At 35.6% G+C, this 18159-nt stretch overlaps 1 protein-coding gene across 2 annotated transcripts in view; it reads left to right on the forward strand.

Annotated features, from left to right (window-relative positions):
- The window catches only part of Spef2 (sperm flagellar and cilia associated 2), a 167303-nt gene that overhangs the window by 85514 nt on the left and 63630 nt on the right, over positions 1-18159 (forward strand). For both annotated transcript variants that reach the window (XM_021183947.3, XM_085831427.1), the window contains exons 20-23: positions 1573-1623; positions 7875-8023; positions 12302-12429; positions 12510-12648. In XM_021183947.3, coding sequence (XP_021039606.1) covers positions 1573-1623; positions 7875-8023; positions 12302-12429; positions 12510-12648 — 467 coding nt within the window. The remainder of the gene's footprint in view (positions 1-1572; positions 1624-7874; positions 8024-12301; positions 12430-12509; positions 12649-18159) is intronic.

Here is an 18159-nt window from a genome sequence, read left to right on the forward strand (position 1 = left end):
TCTCTCTCTCTCTCTCATTGACTGTCTCACTGAAACACACTTAGATTTCAGAACATATTTTAGAGCTAATATTTAAAATGGGTCAGAGTACATGTTACTTCCAACATCTTTCCACAAAACTTTATAAATCCAGTGTCTTATTTTATTTCTGTATGACCATCTTGTTCTAAACAGCAAAACTCCTTACATTATCTTGCTACCCAGAATATTTTTATCATAAGGCTTTCTAATTATTACACTTTTTTCTGTAAAACAGTTAACTGATTCCAACATACAAAACTTTATGAAATTCGCTGTCAAATATATGTATGTTTAAAAGTCCTTTTAGGTAAAAATAATCCTTTTAGGAGGATGATCTGCTGTGTCTTTTATTTGTTTGTTTCTAAGGAATCTTAGCAGTCAACAAGAAATATTCAAAAGCAAGTAACATGCACTAATGTAATTTTTGACTATCACTTCTAAGCACACACATGCACACATACACACACACACACACACACACAGAGAGAGAGAGAGAGAGAGAGAGAGAGAGAGAGAGAGAGAGAGAGAGAGAGAGAGAGAGAATGGAGATGATTAGATTTCTACATAATAATAATTTAAGCTGTCATACTTGTTCATTGAAGACAGTACATATACTAATATCAAGAGAAGTAAATAATTGAGCATTTTAACAACTAATACATCATGTAGTAGTAAGGTTTTTTCCTTCAAGGACCTATTTCTTATTCACTATTTAGGAATCATAGTATTAACCTATAAATTGTCCATTTTCTAGTTTCCCTCTTTCTGCAATTTACTTTTCACTAGGTTCTAGGAAATGTGAAATAAATATGCTCACATTATCCTTTATATTGTAAACTAGAGCCAGTGCAATTGGAAATACAGGAGTCAGTAGGCAATACAGTGCATGGCACCCCCCAAAAATTCCAACTAAGGATATATCATGTTAGAACAATGTTATTTAGATCTTTCTCAAGGTGCTTCATTTTTATTAGTGACCCAATCATATTATTATCATTATTATTATTTATTACCATGTGTATGCATGGTATATAAGGTAGGGAATTTGGAATCAGTTCTGTTCCCCCAACTCTATGTAGATTCTCAGTGTAGAACTTTGATTATGAAGCTTACTCCACCTAGGAGAAGCACTGTTACATGCTTAGCAATCTTCCTGAGTCATCTTTCTTTAGGATGCTCTGCCTTATTAAATCAAGGTCATTTTGTCACAATAAATTTAATTAAATTGTGTTGCTTCAAATGGACTAGTGATTTATCTTTAAAAGCCCTACCATCTCGTTAAAGATTATGAACAAATCCATTACTAAATTTCACTATTAAAGTAATATTAGATTTCCTTGCATGAAGACATAGAATAGAACTGTAATTCTTAATGAACTATCATTCATTAAGAATAAATGCAGAGTCTGTCTTCAGATAGACTTCAGCTCACAGGGAAAAAAAGTGATTCATTTGATGCAGTTCACAAACATATTTGATTGCTTAAAGTTTTTACAGCTTAGGCTATTGAAATAAACCATCAATGATATTTGTATGTTGAATTTTATTTAGAAACCCAGCATGGTAAGCAAGAATCTCAACCTGAAGGAAAAGGAAAGAAAGGTGAGACTGTATTCAAAGGAAAGGTACAACAGATAAAGTTAGCTATTGTCACATGTATTCCTGTGTTTTATAACCAGCTAAGAAAAAAACAGCCATAAAGGATGGCAGGCAGTATATATTGTGACTACTTTTGGGGGGCATTTGTAAATCTTTAGTTCATTCTAAAGAAAACAGCATCAGATTCCAAGGCAATGGAGAAAAAAAAAGTGATACTTGCAAGAGATAATGAAGTGGTTGTTTAATAGGCAGAGTATCCATAGATCATGGATATTATAGGTATTAAGCTTTGCTCCCATAAAGCCTCTGCTGTGCCTTCTTGGGCCTCTCATTAAATCATATTCACTAATAAACACTTGCACATAACATCCCCATCTTTCCTTACAACACAGAAGTAGAACTATAACTCTACATTGGACCAGTAATGACCTGCTATTACAATTTCTGAAATGCAAGTATGTAATTTTCTCACTCAATAGCTCATATATGTAATCCTATGTGAGAAATTTCACTTGATATGAAGGGGTGTGCAAAGTTGCTGCTACTGCACGAGTGGTTATATAATGAGTGTGTATTCCCTTTCATTTTCTTGTCTTGGGTGTGATTTCAGAGCCACAGTAGCACCTGAGTCTCCGCTTATGCAAAGGCTGGGACTACCATGACTGCCTTCTTATTTTCAGGTTTTGACCTTATGTTTTGAGTTGCACTATTATCTAACTTAAATTTTATTATATTTGCCTATTTTATTTTATCCATTGATTTGAAATAAGGTAAATACTATTTTTGAAGTACATAATGGAAACACGCAGGCTCTAAAACATGTTAGTTAGATTCATGTTGTTGCTATAACAACAAAAAAAATTAAAGGTATAAATGCAATGAATGCATGTACTCGACTTGTTTTCAGATAGGTTACCAGAATTACCATCTTGTGGTGTGTACTTCTACTTAAATATTCATCATGAACTGCCAATCAAGTCATAGTCTAAAAGTGGGTAGTGATAGTCACAATATAATCTAAATGTTATGAATATCTTGATATATATCTCAATTCTATACCTCAATACTATACACACAAACACACAGAGTTTTTAACAGTCATGATTATTTATGTATGTGTGTAGATATATTTCTTAATATTTGAAATCAGTACCATTGACACTGAAACAATTATTTATATTACAAGTCATTCAATTACAATAATATTGAAATCATCTCTTAAATGTTCTGATACACACAATCACACTATATATGAGATATATATATATATATATATATATATATATATATATATATATATGAGTATTTAAGCTAAGATGAACATCATATTCTAGAGCATTACTGTCAAAGGCAATCTTGCCATGATTATGTGACACAGTAGACTTATGTTAGTAGATGTAGTTAATGAAACAAGGCTGAGATACCATTTTAATTGAAATTTTAACTGCTGTAATTTATACTCATCTCTTGATTGTTTACCACCAGAGAAATTTCCCATTTCATATTACTTATCTCTTGCATCTTAATTGTTCCCAAATTAAACTCAAATGAAAGATTATTGTATGAGCACCATAAAAACATATTAAGTACACATGGAGAGACTTGCTACCAAATCATAAATTAGATGTGTTAGAATGGAGACTCTGAGAGCACCTTATTTTGAAACACAGGCACTAAAAAAGCCAGAAACAACCATGCAAGATAAACAGTTAAAATATATTCATTCACTAGCTCAGTTAAATTAACCTAAAGGATTTTTCCTTCCTTCCTTCCTTCCTTCCTTCCTTCCTTCCTTCCTTCCTTCCTTCCTTCCTTCCTTCCTTCCTTCCTCCCTCCCTCCCTCCCTCCCTCCCCCCTCCCCCCCTCCCTCTCTCTCTCTCTCTCTTTCTTTCTTTCTATTTTTTTTTAGCTTTTCGTTTTCTAGTTTATGAGGTTAAATGATATCTTAAAAGGTGCATTTTAGGGACTAGTGAGATTAGATTGCATTTCCTTCTGAAGACCTTGGTGCTATTCCCAGCACCACTACAGAGACTCACAACCACCCATAACTCTGGTTTCAGGAAATCTTCTGTCCTCTACAGGAATATAGTGCACTGCATACATGCAGACAAATTAAGCATATACATGAAATTACTTAAATAAACAAATGAATGAATAAATGATTAAATAAATACATACATGAAATCTTTTAAAACACGAATTTTAAGTCAGACTTACAAGTCCTTTTATTTGAAATAGTATAGACATGCTGTTATTTGAATGTTAATTTCACATAGAAAGCTACACTATTTTACTTCTTAATATTTGAAATTAGTATCATTGACACTGGACACAATCTTTTATCTCTCAGACCATTATATCACAGTTATATTTAGAGTCTCTCTTACAAGTTGTGGTATCACTTCTTTTCTTCTTTATTCAAATTTATTATTTCTTGCTGGTAGCATCACTGACCCATTCTTAATCTCTGGGTATTAGAAAAATCCTTGTGAGTTTCTTTTGAAACCTTAAACATTTAAGCTTACATTGATCTTAAAATATTTACTTTTAAACAGCATTTTTATATTTTACACATATTTTATATTTCACATATATACATAATATTCTTAATAGTACTCATATTTATTCCTTCCTGCCAACTCACCCTGCCCCCAAAACATCTCTCCCAAAATATATGTCCTTTAATTTTTTCAATAATATTTTACTAATTCTTTGAGAATTTTATATTTTCCTCTTATTCACCCTTAACTCATATTATATCTACCTTCAGTTCTCAATCTCCTAATTTCATATCCTCTCTCATTTTTTAAATATAAGTGTTACCATACTTTTATTTACCTTGCAATTTAAATTTTGATTTTTATAAAAATTCATAGGTAATTACTATATTGACATCATTTCGACCCTTCCCTCTGTCCTCACCAGAATTCTTCCTCTTTACAGTCATTAACTTCTCTGCTTTAAGTATTACTGATGTATATATATCCTCACCTTTGATAGTTTTTTTTCTTTTTATGCTACTTTTACAACTATACATTCACATAAATATATGCCTAAGACTTCTAAAGTCCATTTCCTATTTCTCTTATGTATATGTTTTAGGGCTGACCATTTGGAACTGGTCAGGAGGCTCTTCCCTTAAGAAATTAACGCTCCCTCTCAGAGTAGTCATTCCTTGTCTATAGCTCTTCATCCTTGTGGGATTTCTCCATCCACATTAATGTGTCACCTTGTGTCATCGCTGTTCAGATCTAGTTCAGGCTACCATATTGCTGAGATTTCATGGACACAGCTTCCCAGAACTATGTATACATCAGACTCACACCTTGTGTCTTGTTCTTCTAGAGCTTGTCTTACAATCTTTTTGCCCCCTCTTCCATGATATCTCCTGAGCCTTGCATATAGGGATTTCACTGTAGATGCAGAATTGAGATACAGAGGGTTTTGTTTTTGTTTTTGTTTTTTTTTATTCTAAGCATAATTGCAATAAAGGTGGGTCTTATTAATGTTCTCAGATTATCAGGCTTACTACTTTACAGTTAAGTCTATCTGAATCCATGATGAACAGTACAAATCCTAGGATCCTGAACAATGAAAACATTTCTTCATGAGCTTTGCCAAAGTTCCTTCTCCGCACAGAGTTGGTGGTTGTTCAGTCCCTGACTCTTCATCTAAAACTGGAACTCTCTCTTCCTGGTTGTGTTCCCTCAGTCTGTTCTACCACTAATCTAAAATGTTCATCTCAGCTTAGTCAACCTGAGATTCAGGTGTTCTTTGCAGCCCAGTCAGCCATTAACAATATGTATCTGTTAGCAAAAAGTTGCTTTAGCTATACACAGATAAAATTAAGAAATATGGAAGTAACCATTGTTAACCAATATTTTTACTTCAACTAATAAAAATATAATTAAGTGAGATGCCCATAGAGAATATTTTAAAACTAAAAAGTTATAAATAATAATAATTATTATTATTATAATAAATATCTTGCTCCAAAATATATACATTAGAATCTATGTTTGCCTCTTCCCAACAAATGACAGCTCTAAGCTCCACCTCCTTGAGAAATGCTATTTTATTAGAAAGTCCTCTGATTAAATTTTCCCTTCCCATCAGTCAATGCCATTCACTCATTTCCTACAGTTACTTATTTGCATTCTGTTTTTAAATTTTGCTTTAAATGTCTGACTTTTAATTGCTCAGCTCTTTACTAAATCACCACTATTTGTACTTTTGTGTTATTATTTGTTAATTTATTTAGTTAGTTGTTTATTGTTCTCAAGCATATTACTCTGTCATTTCATTTTTACCTAAATGTGTCTTTACTTTTAACATTGATCTACTACTTTGCCTGAAAATTGAAGTTTTCTTTATGACTCATTTTAATTTGTAATTATCTTGATGTAATGAGGAAGTTTTGAGGGCTAAACACTTGATAGCCAGTTTGGAGGCTATCAAGTTAGCATTATTAAACAAAAATTTCTTAAAACTGATGTGTAAGAATGTACAAAAGATGAATTTTTCTTCAAACCTTTACCCATAAAGAATGGCTATAGCAAATACTTAATGATCTCACTATAGACCATGAAGACTTCAGATGAATTTCTTCATTAAACTTAAATAGCTAATAAAGATATTTATTTCAAAGGAATTCTTTCACTACTTGAGCTTTAGACATGTTTATTTCCCCATTAAATCTCCTTCTCTAAGTATTTTCTTTGCTAAATATAATATAATCTCATTAATATAGTCTCAAAGCATGATGATCCAAAAACTATCTCTCCTAATTTTCACTAAATGAAGAAAATATTTTTAAAAGAAGGGGGAAAAGTTTATTCAAGTCCTCAATCTATCATTATATTTCTTTGTTTTGAAAATTCTGCTTAGAAAACGCTATCTTAAAATCATCTCAGATCAGAATGAACAATGAAGAAATGTACAGAAAAAAGGATGTCCAATAATAAGCTGTTTTTGATAGTCTGCAGGTATATAGTTATTGGCTTAATTATATGTGGAGAAATCACCTGAACTACCCAAAAGTCATAGTTGTTAATATCTTCTCTACTTAAATACTGAGAGGAGGGATGGAATAGGGGGTTTTTGGAGGGGAAACCAAGAAAGGGGATAACATTTGAAATGTAAATAAAGAAAATATCTAATAAAAAACTTGCATTTTAATTAGCATAGAAATAAATATATCTAAAGAGAATCACTAAATTTTCCCCACTAGAATAATGTTTGTGAGAAAGTGCTCCTTTTATTTAAGTCGTCTTCAAACTGCATGCACAATTTTCACCAATTAATCTGAAAGAAGCCACAATTTAGCCTGAGTGATCTTTTAAAGAAAGAAAGAAAGAAAAAAGATCCTTTCACAGTATGTCTGTGCTCATAATATAAGGAAAGCATGCAACAGGTCTGGGTGGCCCTCTTCACTGAAAAAGAAGTATATTTCCTATTCAGATTCTAAAGTAGGACATAGAGGCCATCTCCCTCCTCCTTGCCCTCTTACCTTCTTACCATCTCCTCTACTTTAGATTTTTGCTTATTTTAGATTTTTGCTTCTATTTCTATCTACCTGGATGCCTTTTTCCCTCCCTTCTTGATTTTTCTAGGCTTAAATCTGACGTCTGACCAGAGCAAGAAATAACATCATTTTTTAGAAATCCTTTTCAACCTATAGGGAATATGAGAAGGTTCCCACACTTCAGTCATCTCTTTTCTCATGTGTCCCATCTATAACTTCCCTCCTCTGGTTAACCTTTAGAAACTATCCATCTCTAACTTCTGCTCTTGGCCCCAAGAGGCACAAACAAGACCCTTTTGTGTTCTAGATGCCCTCTTTCTCATGTGGCATAAGGAATTTAATTTGCCAATTTCTACAATAGGAAATTAAACACACTTTCTGGTAAATCCTAAATTTTATAAGAGCCATACATGATTAGAGAAGCAAGCCATGAGCAAAGTACCAAAGCTGCAACAATAGCCAGACAGATGCAAGTTGCTGTATTCTTTCAAATTACAAAATAAGTTATAGTATTAGTATAGTAGTAGTCATCATCACAATTGGATAGTATTGGTTAATGTAGGAGCTACAGCAAACAAGGCATTTTGTCTTTATCTTTGAGTTAGTTGCCTAGAGAAGTTAAAAGAGTAATAGGTGGCCTGAATCCCAAAACGATCACATCCTTTGTCATCCTCAGATACCTATCCGGCTTATCTTCTTGTCCTAGTATGATTTAATATGCATGTTTAAGTTTCTCCTAAAGGAAAAGCACAAGGAGGCAAAGTTTCAGTAAAGAAATCACCCGTTGGCTCAGCAGAAGTATCACCCACACCAACAGCACCACCGCCACCTAAGGCAGGAACAGAAGAACGGGTTTATGTGAATGAGCCTATACCGGAGGTACGACACCTTAGAATCAAACTAGTAGAATCATTTACCCTGAACATTGAGTGTTACCACATTAGAAACACCTAAAAATCATTCTGGTGCCAGGATTACGTAAATATTTATCAAAAGGCTGAGGTAAACCTGGAGTGGCAGCTTCCTGGCAGAGGGGCAGAAGATCAGGGATTTAGTCAACCTTATTAAAGTGAAGGAAACTGAAAGAAAATCTAGAGACTTATCAGTGAACCTCGTTTAAATTTGCCCCTTGGATTTGAATTTCTGAGTCCGATTTTGAAACTGCTTGAGTACTGAACTCAGGAGAGCAAATAGACCCTGTTCTGCCTAAGGACAGCAGAGGTGCAGTGTCCCAGAAGAGTGACTTCTGTTGGATGCACACCCTACAAATTTAGAGTCAGTCGCCATGCCTAATGCCTTATCATAATACTCCCAGACAAAATGTAACCTTTGGCTTTTTAGAACTGGAAAAATATATAAAGCTTACTGAGCCATGTAAGACAGCTACATGACCCAGGAGCTTGTAATAAGTATGCTATACAAGGAAGTACCCAAGAGGCCATTTTCCTATGACAAAGGTAAAGCAGTTGCTACCTGGCCCGGGGGCTCCAAAATCAAAATTAATCATCTTGGAGCAATCAGACACTTAATCAGCTCTATCTTTTTATTCCAGTCCACAACGGTTTCTTACACTGATAAACTCAGCAAGGTCCATCTGTGCCAAACATTTGAGAGCCAAGCCTTCACTGCAGGAGTTGTATTACAGATGTTATTAAACTCTTCTAGAGTTGTTGTATCCCCACAATAGGCTGTAAGTTCTTTGGGGTAGGAGTATACAGCATAGGTCAGTATATTAAAGGAACCAGACACAGTCAACAGTATATGATAGATTCTTGATAGCGTCCTGGTGAATTAATTAACTAGTATTATCATAAAATTGGAAAGTACTTTAATATGAAACACTTAGATGGTCCAAAAACATATGTGTATGTATGTTTGTATATAATTATGTATATTTGCATGTTTATGGGTATCACTCGACCAAACAGAAGCTACTTTAAATGTATACACACTCAGAGAGACACACCCACCAAACATTTTCAAAGTGTTCTAATTTTTGACAAAAACAGAATAGAAGACTTCTAGGGGAATAATGTATAAAATAATATATTTGGTGTTGGATTGGTATTGGATGGGGAGAGATGAATCAAAAACAATCACTTATTACCTATAGGAATCCTCAAAAGAAATAAGAATACAAATGATAAAAATTAAAGGAAAACATTAATACTGAGCTATGATACAATCTCACATATATAAATCTTGGGATAAACTTTTGTAGGAAGCAAGTGAATCCTGAGAAAAGAACATGTAGCAGTGTTTACAAGTATGACATCAACACATCAGAAAATGTACAAAGACTAGGAAAGACCAAGGAGGAATATAGCAAAGACCTGCAGGGGTCTGACTAAGGCCATGTAAAAGCTAGTCATTTAGAGCAATCCAGGCTATGTAAGCCACTCTATTCCCTTCCTACTCAGGCTTCTCCACATAAGCTGTAAAGCTCACCTGCCAAGGACAAAGAAGAAGACAGTTCCATTTGGATGTGCCCATGTAACCAATTTAACTAGATATCTCTTCTGGTATAGTGTCATACCTATTGCATTACTTAATTTTTATTGCTATGGTAAAACACTATGATCAAGGCAACTTCTAAAAGAAAATGTTTAACTGGGTTATGGTTTCAAAGGGTTTTCTAAGTCCATGATATCAAAGAAAAGGCATGGCAGCAAGTACAACTGAGAACTCTTATCTGAAAAACCTCATGCTGTAAGAAGAGAGTATTCCTGGAGTGGTGTCTTTGAGACAGAAAGCCTTCTCCTAATGACACTTCTCCCTTGACAAGGCTATATATTCTAATCATCCTCAAACAGCTCTAAAAAACTGGTGGCCAAGTTTCAAACATACGAGCTTTCAAACCACCACAATCTATTCCCTGGCTTCCACAAACGTGGCCATGTCACAGTGCAAAACGCCTTCAGTCAACTTCAAAAGTCCCTATAGACTTTCAGTCTTAGCAATGTTTAAAAGTCCAAAGTTCAAAGTTTCTTCTGAGACGCGAGGCCATCTCTTTAATGATATGGAAAAGCAAAATGCAAAAGCAAATTACATGCTTCCAACATAAAATTGCGTATAATATCCATTACCATTCCAAAATGGAGGAATGTGGGAATCATGAGAACAGGCTGTAGCAAGTCTATACCAAAACCTAGCAGACAAACTTTAAATACTGAAGATCCATATCTGACATTAAAAGGCTTAGCTAGCCATGTCCTTCTGTTTATTGCCTTCAATACACTGGTCTCTTATGGGCTTGTTCCATTCCCTGTATTCTGCTTTCCTTGACAGATATTCTGTAGCTCTGGCTCCTCTAACACTTTGTGGTCCCTAACACAGCTCAAGCTTCACTTTCACAGCTTTGTGCAATGGCCTCTCAAGACCTGCATGCATGGAGTGCCATCCTGCATACTGTCCAGCGTCAGTCATTGGACTTAACCATAGCTTCACTCCTTATGTGTCCTCCATTACTCTAAAGCCAGAACCATATGAGTGAGATTGACACTTCCAAGTTTGGCTGCCCTTATGGGATGGAGTGCGCCCTCATTGAATCACATTTGCATGTTTTTATTTTTTGTTGCATTTTAAAAACAGAAAATCACTTAGACCTTCTTTTCCCCCACAGCTTAGATGCTTTGCTGGGTGGTTCTACCCTGAGGGTGCCCTTCCCACGATCCCAGTGAGCATCAGGACTCACCCTGATCTCAAGCACAAACTTTGGCTATGACATTCTTTTTCTCTTCAAACTGTACATTTTGTATTTGTTTTTGGCTCACTTGCCTCTTCTCATTGTACACCTGTATAAGAGTGATTCCTAATATCCATGCAGCAAGTGAGTACTAGGCTGTCTTGATATCTCCTCCAACAAATAATTTAGTCCATAGTTTTTTAGTTGGGCCTCAGGTAAATTTTTTTATTAGGTATTTATTTCATTTACATTTCCAATGCTATCCCAAAAGTCCCCCACATGCTCCCCCACCCACTCCCACACCCACCCACTCCCACTTCTTGGCTCTGGCGTTCCCCTGTACTGAGGCAGATAAAGTTTGCACGACCAATGGGCCTCTCTTTCCACTGATGCCTGACTAGGCCATTTTCTGATTCATATGCAGCTAGAGACATGAGCTCCAGGGGGATACTGGTTAGTTCATATTGTTGTTCCCCCTATAGGGTTGCAGATCCCTTTAGCTCCTTGGGTACTTTCTCTAGCTCCTCCATTGGGGGCCCTGTGATCCATCCAATAGCATCCACTTCTGTGTTTGCTAGGCCCTGGCATTGTCTCACAAGAGACAGCTATATCTGGGTCCTTTGGAAGCTGATTATGGGATGGATCCCCGGATATGGCAGTGTCTAGATGGTCCATCCTTTTGTCACAGCTCCAAACTTTGTCTCTGTAACTCCTTCCATGGGTGTTTTGTTCCCAATTCTAAGAAGGGGCAAAGTGTCCACACTTTTTGTTCTTTGTTCCTCTTGAGTTTCTGTGTTTTGCAAATTGTATCTTGTATCTTGGATATTCTAAGTTTCTGGGCTAATATCGCCTTATCAGTGAGTATATATCATGAGAGTTCTTTTGTGATTGTGTTACCTCACTCAGGATGATGCCCTCCAGGTCCATCCATTTGCCTAGGAATTTCATAAATTCATTCTTTTTACTAGCTGACTAGTACTCCATTGTGTAAATGTACCATGTTTTCTGTATCCATTCCTCTGTTGAGGGACATCTGGGTCCCAGACCTCATGTGACTATAGGGAAAAACCGATCACGTTTTCTTAATCAAAGTACTGATCAATACATCTATAACCCCTGACTAAACAGGGCTGTTATTATAAAATAAAGTACAAACAGAATTAGTGTTACCCATATCATAACAACTGCAGTACAGGATGCTAAGACAAAACTTCAGAAGATCTAAGGGTAACCTTGCAAACTGGCTGAGCCAGGGAAGGATTTCTGGAAGAATAATGTCTGTTCTGAAACATATTGATTATTTGGAACAAGAATTATCTTCTAGAGACAGATGAGGACTAAGACGTCCTATAAGCTGTGCTCCAGGTAGTGGCAGTTGGGACATGATCTTGATAACTTGTGTTCTTTTGACTCAGCTACTCACAAGAATTTTCATTTTCAAACACTGATCTCTGCGATTTACTATTTAACAGGAACTCCCTTCATTTTTGGTACCTTACTGGGAACTGATAGAGAAATCCTACATAAGCCACATCAAAACAGTACTCCGACATCTCAGAGAGAGACAGCACAATGTGCTCTCTTATTTATATGAGACTAGGTAAGTAAAATCCCCAAAGGTGGTATTTGGTCATGTTTAGGTAGAGCAAAGATGCATCTTCTTCTCTCCCTTACTTACAGGACAAGTTTCCAGGAGTTTCTCCGGCGTCCGGATCACAAGCAAGATTTTGTATCTCAGTGGCAGGCTGATTTCAACTCAGTTCCTGAAGACCTGTGGGAAGATGAGGAGACAAAGGCTGAGCTACACCAAAGAGTAAATGTGAGGACTGATATGACCTTCTGGGACAGGCTCACCAGGGCTTCATTTCTCTATCTGTGCCCTTCATCTCCTTTCTGTCTTCAGGGATGGAAGCATAGATTAGAAATACAATGACTGGAACTATGGGCTAGCTATAGGTAACTTCACAAATTAGTAACTTCAGTATATGCTCTGCATTTTGGGTTGCGGCACGCTTCTTAGAAGGGCTGACACCAGGCATGCAGGAGAATTCTTGATGTTTGCCTTGTATACTCTCTTCATGACAGTTGGTCTGCCTAGCTGTGGACATACCTAGTAATTATATCCCCCTCCTGAATCTACTTATATAGCCTAATAGCAATAAGAAAAATGAGAACAACCCACACTTGTCTCTATCGACCATTTATTTTGAGGTCTAGTGACATAGCCTCCATATTTTCCTATCTCCATCAAATGCATTCTTAGAAGTTGGAAGTCGGGTAGATTTTGCGAGTTTATGAATCAAGTTTATTACATACATGTTTTAAGTAAGGGCTTCTGGTACACAAGAAGCCTTATTTAGTTTTACAGACTTCATCTCCCCTGTGTAAATTGATAACACACCCCCTTGTGTGTTAGAAGGATACTTTGAAGCTATTTTATGTGTTAGATAATGAGAGTCAAATGTTATGATCTTGTTGTGGGGCACTATTTCTAGGGAAATGTAACCAAATATCTATTCTGTCTCTTGGCTACCAGCATGAAAATATTTTGGAGTCACAGACTTTGTGTTCACCTGTTAAATCTTAGTTCTGTGGACAAATTAAGTGCTTAATATTTTCGCAACACATACTGGACACTGGGATAGAGCTTGGCAATGTATTTGTTACACAAATTAGTATAGTGATTATCTTTTATAGACACTTCCTCTGAGTTGACACAGTTGATCTTGGAGGCAGCTGATTTGTATTCAGGGCTGGGTGTGGTGACCCGTGCAATCAATCCCAGGACTCGGGAGGCACAGGTAGATAGACCTATGAACATTTGAAGTCAGCCCAGTCTACACAGTGATCATCTAAGGCTATATAGTGATATTTTACCTCAAACAAACAAACAAACAAACAAACCTAACCAAGATGTTATAAAGGGAGGGGAAATATTCCATCTGATAGAGAAAGTAAGCTCCTTAGGACTCAGTAATTCTAGAAGGAGGCTGATTTAATGCAGGAAGTAAACAACCCAGGAGATTCAAGAAGTTCCTCAAACAAATGTGTCTTAGAGATACCCCCTCCAAACAACACAATCTATTGCTACTGCTCTTAGATACACACCAGTATTTGTCAATAAGAACCTATTGCTTATATATACTATCATATCATCTGCAAAAAGTGATATTTTGACTTCATCTTTTCCAATTTGTATCCCTTTGATCTCCTTTTGTTGTCGAATTGCTCTGGCTAGGACTTCAAGTACAATGTTGAATAGGTATGGAGAAAGTGGACAGCCTTGTCTAGTCTCTGATTTTAGAGGGATTGCTTCAAGCTTCTCACCATTTACTTTGATGTTGGCTACTGGTTTGCTGTAGATTGCTTTTATCATGTTTAGGTATGGGCCTTGAATTTCTGATCTTTCCAAGGCTTTTATCATGAATGGGTGTTGGATCTTGTCAAATGCTTTTTCCGCATCTAACGAGATGACAATGTGGTTTTTGTCTTTGAGTTTGTTTATATACTGGATTACATTGATGGATTTCCGTATATTGAACCATCCCTGCATCCCTGGAATAAAACCTACTTGGTCAGGATGGATGATTGCTTTAATGTGTTCTTGGATTCGGTTAGCGAGAGTTTTATTGAGGATTTTTGCATCTATATTCATAAGGGAAATTGGTCTGAAGTTCTCTATCTTTGTTGGATCTTTTTGTGGTTTAGGTATCAGAGTAATTGTGGCTTCATAGAATGAGTTAGGTAGAGTTCCTTCTACTTCTATTTTGTGGAATAGTTTGTGCAGAACTGGAATTAGAAATGTAACTGAGGAAAATATGTAATAAAAATATTAAAAATTAAAAAAAAGAACCTATTGCTGAAAACATCACCTATCCTGGTCATAGGACCTAGAGAAAACAAGTCAGTATTGACTAGGAAGCTTCCTCCCTTCAAGCTATCCTTCATCATACTAAAAGACCCTTTGGAGGAACTACTGGAGGAAAAAATGTCATCAAAAATTTTATCCAGCTGTCAACTATGTGAGCTACATTAGTGCTTGGTATGGAAAGAAATGTACATGGATATAATAACAGTGAGACAAATAGGTAACCAGATACTTTCTGATTAGAGTTAAAGCCCACTCTGCAGTAGAGAATGCATGCTTGGTACTACAAATCTAGACAAAAACATCATAGTTAGGGAACCAGAAGTGACAAGACCAAACCTACTACTATCATGTTACTTAATGGGCATAGTATCAAAGCACTCTCTAAATTCATGTCTCTCTACCTATCTGTTGTGTTCTCAGATCAGGTCAATTTCTTTGTATAGTAAATATTGTCTAGAAAGGAAACCCATAAATGGTCCAAGCACAGATGAGGACTTTGTGGTCCTCAACAATCAGCAGAACATCTATATCCCAGCATTATCCAATAGCTTGGGTTCTATTTCAGAAGAAATTGTAGAAAAACTGTAAAAAAAAAAAAAAGAGGTTGAGAAGGACAAGAAAAAAATAGTGCTTTCTGGGCATGACTACTTCTGCATGCAGAATCTCACAGCAGTTGTAGTAGACTCTACAAGACCTCTGCATGATCAAGCCAATCAAAATTCTAGCATAGAATTAGGGCTCAAGAGCTCCTATCACAAGGAAATTTGTAGGGACAGTTGATGACTTTGGGATGAGAGAAAACCTCTTTTCTTTAGGACTGCGATTCCTGGTACTTTGAACATGTTCCAGGGCTGAGCCACACTCAGAAGCATTTAGACAACACATATTGAAATTAATAAAAGAATAGTTGAAGTTGTGGGAGTTAGGGCAGTGAGGGGGTTAATCCTGAAGGACTTATGAGAGGAGTTGAGGTAAATATGATTAAAGTATGTTGTATGAAATTCTCAAAGAACAATTAATATTGGTTAAAAGAAGTTCCAAAAACTGACCAGATACATTGGACCTCTGGATCCCCAAGCTTATATAAGCACTAAAGACTATTGAAAGGCACTCCCAACATGGGACAGTTAGATTAGCCATGCTTCTGAGAAGAGGTTCCGAGAAGCCAAATTGCCTAGAAGAGGCAGAGAGTGCTTGAACCACCTGGAAGAGACATTCTTTAATCCATCAAGCTACTTGCAAGTTATGCAGTGAGCTCCAGGCTTTCAGGTGTTTTGAGTCAGGACCCATGCTTGATCAGCTGTGAGTCATTTTCACTTCTGTAAGTAACCCCCATACCCCTTTAAGTGACCACGATAAACGAATTAGTTTACTAAGCTGGACTGTGTATCCTCACTTCTATTGTGGATTCTCTATCTAGACAGAATAATCAAAACCCAGGAAATGTAATGTGAGTGTGTGTGTTTTTTTTTTATTTGTAAAACAACACCAGACCATTTATTAAATTCTAGGACAAGATGCCCTCACAGGTGAATTTCATCCAACATTCAAAGAAACGATACTAACCACAAACTCTTCCAAAGAATACTTTTTTTAAAAAAAAATTTTTTTATTACATATATTCCTCAATTACATTTCCAATGCTATCCCAAAAGTCCCCCATACCCTCCCCCCCCCGCACTCCCCTACCCACCCATTCCCACTTTTTGGCCCTGGCGTTATTATGTTTGTTTGTCTTTTAAGTCTATGATGGCATTACGAAAAGAGGCAAGAGGTTGAAGCATCTCTGTAACTAATTTGCTTGTTGTGGAAATCCTACTTAGAAGATATTTGAATGGACTGAGAGCCAGAATGCTGGAGTGAACTCCATGCATGCACAGAGGAAGGTTAATCAATCATAAGGGAGAACAAAGGCATAGAGATCACAAGTCTTGATGTGCAGGGAGAATCTCAAGGACTGGAAAGCAAAGTGAATATAGGTGAGAGGTTACTGATGAGGACAGAGAGATTTTAGGGAACCATATGACCTAAGGTCTTAGGTCACTTTATAGGAAAGACAGGAAACGTAGATATATGGTTTTAAATGCTCCTGTAGTGAAGTAAAGGTCAAGAAGGCCAGTTGGGAAACCAGTTGCCATCTCTCAAAAAAACAGCAAGGCAGCCTGGTGGCCTGGATGACAGGGTGGTGCCAGAAGCTTTCACCTAAGCAGTGTTCACCTATTACTTGTCCTTAAGCATTTCCCAACATAATGTATCCGAGTAAATTCTACAACTGCCTTTTGTCTCTTTCCCACCTCTCATAGAACCAGCCTTAAAGTCTCTTTCTTATAGATAGTTGTTGGTAGAAAATGGGGAAATTTAGTAGTCTGGATATATTATTAATGCCTTTTTAAAATCCAAATACACCACATGTTTATTGTAGATAAATTAAATCATGAGTATAAATTAGACTTAAAATGACCAAGTCCATAATTCCTTTTAATATTTGCTATGGTTATTCCCTAGGTATACGCAAATACACTTTAACCATTCCTAAATATTTTCAAAAAATGGTACACAGCACATATATAGCTTTCAACACTTTTATTCATCAATACAAAATGGCTTTTTTGTGAATAAATATTCATCTACAGCAACAATTTTATGACTAAGTGGTATGGCTAGTTAACATTATTATAATTTGTTGAAGAGGTTTCAATTATTAATCATATTTCACTAACAAATTTTTATAGGCCAATTTTAATATAAAATTTGTGTCAATTTAATATAAAATTATATAATAACATTTCAACCAGCTATATACATATTGACATCATTAATAATGATTAACATTATTAATTAACAGTTTTCTTGGGATAATTTTAAGAAAACATTTAATTTTTACCCATTAAGTTACCAAAAATTAAATTATACTATATAACTAATATGAGATTCATTCCTAAACCTGTTGTTTAAAGTAAAATTGATCTCTCTATTATTAATTTTTAAGTTAAATTGAAAATAAATCTTTGTAAGTTTTCAATGTCTCAAAGGTCTTAGACAAACACAATCTTTTACTCAATTATTTTAACGTTTTATTTATAGTCATATATTATGAATAAAAACCATTCATTCATAATATATTATAAATATATTCCAAGTTTGATGTTGGCATTGAATGAGTTTTATGCAGAAAGTTTTTAATGTTCACATAATTAATTTAGAAATTTTTACTATATTGTCAGTAATGGCCAATTTAAAAAGACTTCAGTCTAGTATTAAATATAACTTCACCATTATTTTTACCATTTTTTACAACTTCACAATTTACTTTTAATATTTAAAATATAAAACCATGATAGAAATCTCATTTTAGTGTTTAGAGAAAGGTAGGCAGATATTTTAAGGTGATCCTGAATGATGTCAGCATTAGATTACATAGATACACATGTTTGTACTTAGTGAATTTATTTACTTTGT

This window comes from Mus caroli, unplaced genomic scaffold (assembly GCF_978045245.1).
Source record: "Mus caroli unplaced genomic scaffold, Mus_caroli_1 scaffold_16, whole genome shotgun sequence".
NCBI classification, from domain to species: Eukaryota; Metazoa; Chordata; class Mammalia; order Rodentia; family Muridae; genus Mus; species Mus caroli.